General features: G+C 44.4%; 1 protein-coding gene across 1 annotated transcript; it reads left to right on the plus strand.

Moving 5' to 3' along the window:
• Window positions 1-244: 244 nt before the first annotated feature.
• Window positions 245-1,595, plus strand: LOC103646416 (zinc finger matrin-type protein 2). Its single transcript, XM_008671151.3, has 4 exons — window positions 245-324; window positions 750-810; window positions 890-972; window positions 1,099-1,595. The coding sequence occupies exons 1-4, from the start codon at window positions 289-291 to the stop codon at window positions 1,189-1,191; spliced, it is 273 nt and encodes a 90-aa protein (XP_008669373.1). The 5' UTR covers window positions 245-288; the 3' UTR covers window positions 1,192-1,595.
• Window positions 1,596-4,288: the final 2,693 nt, after the last annotated feature.

Here is a 4,288-nt window from a genome sequence, read left to right on the forward strand (position 1 = left end):
AAGAAAAGAACTCATCTAACGAGTAACGAAGAATAAAGCTACCTCAGACTGGACTCTAGCTGAATAACCTAGTGGTGATAGACCTACAACATTCTCGACACTCTCGGTTTGCTTTGCAATTGTCAAAATATCTTGGGCTAACGCTATGACTTGCAATAATCACAAAAAATGATGATAAGCATTATAAACACAAGTAACCTCCTAGTTTAGTGCATTAAATTTTGCTATCATCGTCTTCATGTTAATGTGTCATAGTTTTAACATTTGTCAGATCAGAGAGCACTGGGCATGTCTATGCGTGTTGAAAGGGCATCACTTGAACAGGTATTACATTTGAGCCTCACATTGGATCTGCAGTTGAAAGTCAGCAATTATATTCTCGTTATATTTACTTATTTAGTAGCAGACCCAACTTGTCATACATTGGCTCCTTTGGCACAACTTCTGCTTGTGCGGAATCCAGCTTATAGGAATAACTGGTGAGAAGCAGAAGTTCAACTCCAGCCCTCATAAGCCGCTTTAGAATCTAGCTGTTTGGTGGCACTTTGCCTTTTCTTTTTCCTGTTAGATGATGAAGTAGAAACTATGGCAAAGAGGCACATCATCTCGTGACATTATGCTTAATTTCTTATTGAGTTTGCTAGTGAGAAGCCGCTTGGATAGTTAGGTTTGCCATCCTATTTTTAGCCAGCGGTCTTCCTTTCACCATGTGCTATTTGTTTTCACTCAGAATTTTCTGGTGGCTGCAGGTCCAGAAAAGGTTTGAGGCACTTAAGAAAAGGAAGGATCCAAGTGCCTTTACTGAAGAAGGTGAGAAAAACAAAATTCTTCATAGGGAGCATAATAAATTACTGGAAAATCATCCCCTCGTTTTTTTAAATGTTTACAGATTTGGATGAGAGAATAATGAAACAACAGCAAGAGGAGGAGGAACGGAAGCGGCAGCGCAAAGAAAAGAAGAAAGAGAAGAAAGTAAGCGCAGTCTTGCAACACAAATCCCCACCTGTATTTATTTTTCAACTGAAAATTATAACTGACAGTCCTGTGGGTTTTGAGAATCAGTAGAAGGCATACTCACTTGATATCAAATGGTTTCAGAGAGAACAGGCAACCCAACATGAACCTGAGGACGTTGATCCTGACATCGCTGCCATGATGGGTTTTGGTGGGTTTGGTTCCTCGAAGAAGTGACAGTTCTGTGTTGGCCGCATCCCTTTGGTGACCTTCTGCCCTGAAGATATTGCTCAACCCCATAAACACCTGTGCTATGAAAAATCGTTTTTGCCAGAATCCTGATAAGATTTGAACGAAGTGCACTGGATGCAAGGGTACTACGTTTTGACACTGGGATATTGAATTGCGTGTATGGGAGTTGATTATAAAAAGGAATATCTAAGGGTGTTTTGGATAAACCTGTTTATTTGCTACTTCTGGTATTCCTGCTTAGAAACAGCTGATGGTCGTGATTGTTTGTTGTGGGAATGCAGATGTGCGAAGTGGAACAAACCAAAAGAATTGTCGTCTCATTTTCTAGAGGAATAAACTTGTGTATTGCAGTTAACAGCTCCCTTGATTCTGAATCTTAATTTCCAGGAATAATATAAATGATAAACAAAAATTGTTTGTTTATGCTCAACTCTGCACTAATGGGTAGGCAACATATGCATGATAAACGTGCGTCTAGGCTAGGAAGCACTCCTCGCTCTATCCTTTGTTCACCTATCATCTCAGGCACCCCGCGATATTCTAATGTCGTTTTGTGAGTGAATTCACTTTTTTATTCAAATGGCAGAAATCGAGTGGTAACCAAATTTGCTATCAACTAATAGCCAGTGTTACTTTGAGTCCAGGAAGTTTATCACACAAATTATCACAAAGTAAGCATCAGTGTGGATTCTTTTGATGGAAAAAAAACTTTAGTGGCGACATGCAACGTGTTCATTCCGTCGAACAAAAGTACTGAACGCAACTTTTTTCAGCAGGGAAGTCTTCATGGCTGAACCAACAAAATCGATCAGTGTCAAGAATCCATGCATGCATCACGCTTATAGCTACTTGTTGCCTTAATTTGGTTGCCCAGTTTTGCGCATCAAGTTCATATGGTAGGCAAACCATCGCACTGCACGCGTGCGAGGTGTGCGAATGAAGCTCACGCGCGTGCTTCGTTGGGAAACTTCCCTGCGGAGTCAGCTAGCCTAAACAATCTAGTAGTATTAAATATGCACCAGTATTTCAAGATCCAACTTAGATCAGCAGCACCAACAATGAAATCGGTAGGGAATATAATCTCGCTGAATTTAACCACATACTGAAGGAAGCAGTAAAAATAGAATGATGCTCAACTACTGTGTTTTGTAGAGGAAACTTAGGTTGGATGAAACCAACACACAATTTTGTTGATCTCAAGTCAGACTAAGACTAACCTTACCTACTTTCTATTGCTGATTAAAACACCATAAGTCCCTAACTGACAGCAGCTTTATGCAATTCTCCATGTCAATATAAAAAATAGAGCAAATCTAATTTATGGAGAATTAATCTAGTCCTCAACCTAATATTAATCAAAATCAGAACACTACAGGGTTAAAGGTAGCTGAGAGTACAGTGACAAGTACCAAACACTCTAAATGGTAGGGTTAAAGATAGCTATAGCACCACAGATGACAAGTATATGGATCTTACACACTGCTAATTAATCTAGGACAGAGTACGTGGATCCTACACATTGGTGTCACAGACATAGGTGGTCTATAGCACAGAGCGATGGAGCTCCCAGTCCCAAACCCAAAGGAAGCTGGCGCGATTCCCTCACACGGCAGACACAATATCTACAGGCGGTACAAGCGTACACCCCTACAGAGAGAGAAACACCGGCATTAGAGGAGAGAGCGTGAGGATCAGATAGGCATTACCAGCAGAGGAAGAGGAGGAGACGCAGAGGCGACAATCGAATCTAGGAGGCCACCACGGCGGAACCCCGGCGTCCTTCGGTCCATCGTCTTGGGCGACAACTATAGGTGGACCTCCGCCGTGGGTGCATGTGGTGTGCCGGTGAATCGGCGGTGGTCCTCCGGCGTGGCAGATCGGCGGCTGGGCGAGGGCGACCACCATATGACGGCTTGGCGGTAGATCGACTATGCTCCTCCAACTTGGCCATGAGCACTAGGCAGTGAGCCTCTGTCGTGGGTGCCTGTGCGGTGGCTCGTTGCCGTGTAACCACGGCCGTCTCCGTGGATGGTGGTTCCTACGATGCTAGGATTGGGGAATGGATACTGGGGAAGCAGGAGACTCATCAGGGCTGGCGGCTGCGAGTCTGCGAGGGGAACAGGAGCAGGTGATTCAGGTTAGGTCACCGCTACAGTCAGGGAGGAAGATCGAGCCTGTGTTCTAATATTATAAATGTTATTGTACTAGCAACACATATTTTTGTCGCGTCCTAATTAATCAATACATTCCCATAGCAACACATATTAAGTGTTGTCGCATCCTATTTAAACAATGGATGGTGCTTGTAACATATATTAAATGTTGCCACCACTCTAATAACTTAACAGATGATGCTTGCAACGCATATGAAGCGGTGCCCGCTAATTTCTTACAACACATAAAACCATGTGTTGTTGTGGATGCATTGCTATAGGGGAGTTTGTGTTGTAGTGGTCGAGCATCTCGCGTGAGCACTTCCTCGCGAGCGGTGGCCTCGGTGACGCAGAAACCTCGACGACGCGGCACTCTGGCTCCTCGTGAGCAATGGCCGCCGCACAGCGACGAGGAGGACCCATTCGGCGACTGGGCGCTAGCGCGAAGCTGAAGGCGCTGAAGAGGAGGGGACATGGATTAGGATTTCTCTGGACGGAGGTGCGATCAACTTTGGAAACCAAATCCCCTTGTATCCATCCCCTCATGTCCCAGGGTGAGTAATCCTTGGATACATTTGAATAAGATATTTAGTCAGGGCTAGTTTGGCAACCGCATTTTTCCATGGGATTTTTAATTTCACAAGGGAAAATGAACTAATTTTCTTTGGGAGAACGAAAAACCCTTGGGAAAATGTGGTTCCCAAACTAGCCCTTATATGTAGGATTTTCCCTCCCTAGATTTAGCTCCCCTCTCTCCTAAACTAGGCTCTAGGAGCAGCGAGCGGCGAGGCCGAGGGGCACCCACGCCCAGCGTGGACAACAGGTTGATTTCTCAAATAACAAAGGGCCTTTTATAAGATCATGGACGTAGACACATGTCCAGCTATGGAGGCATTATGCAAGCCGCGAAATGCAGGGTGTGAGCCCGT

The sequence above is a fragment of the Zea mays genome, chromosome 2 (assembly GCF_902167145.1).
Source record: "Zea mays cultivar B73 chromosome 2, Zm-B73-REFERENCE-NAM-5.0, whole genome shotgun sequence".
Taxonomy (NCBI): Eukaryota; Viridiplantae; Streptophyta; class Magnoliopsida; order Poales; family Poaceae; genus Zea; species Zea mays.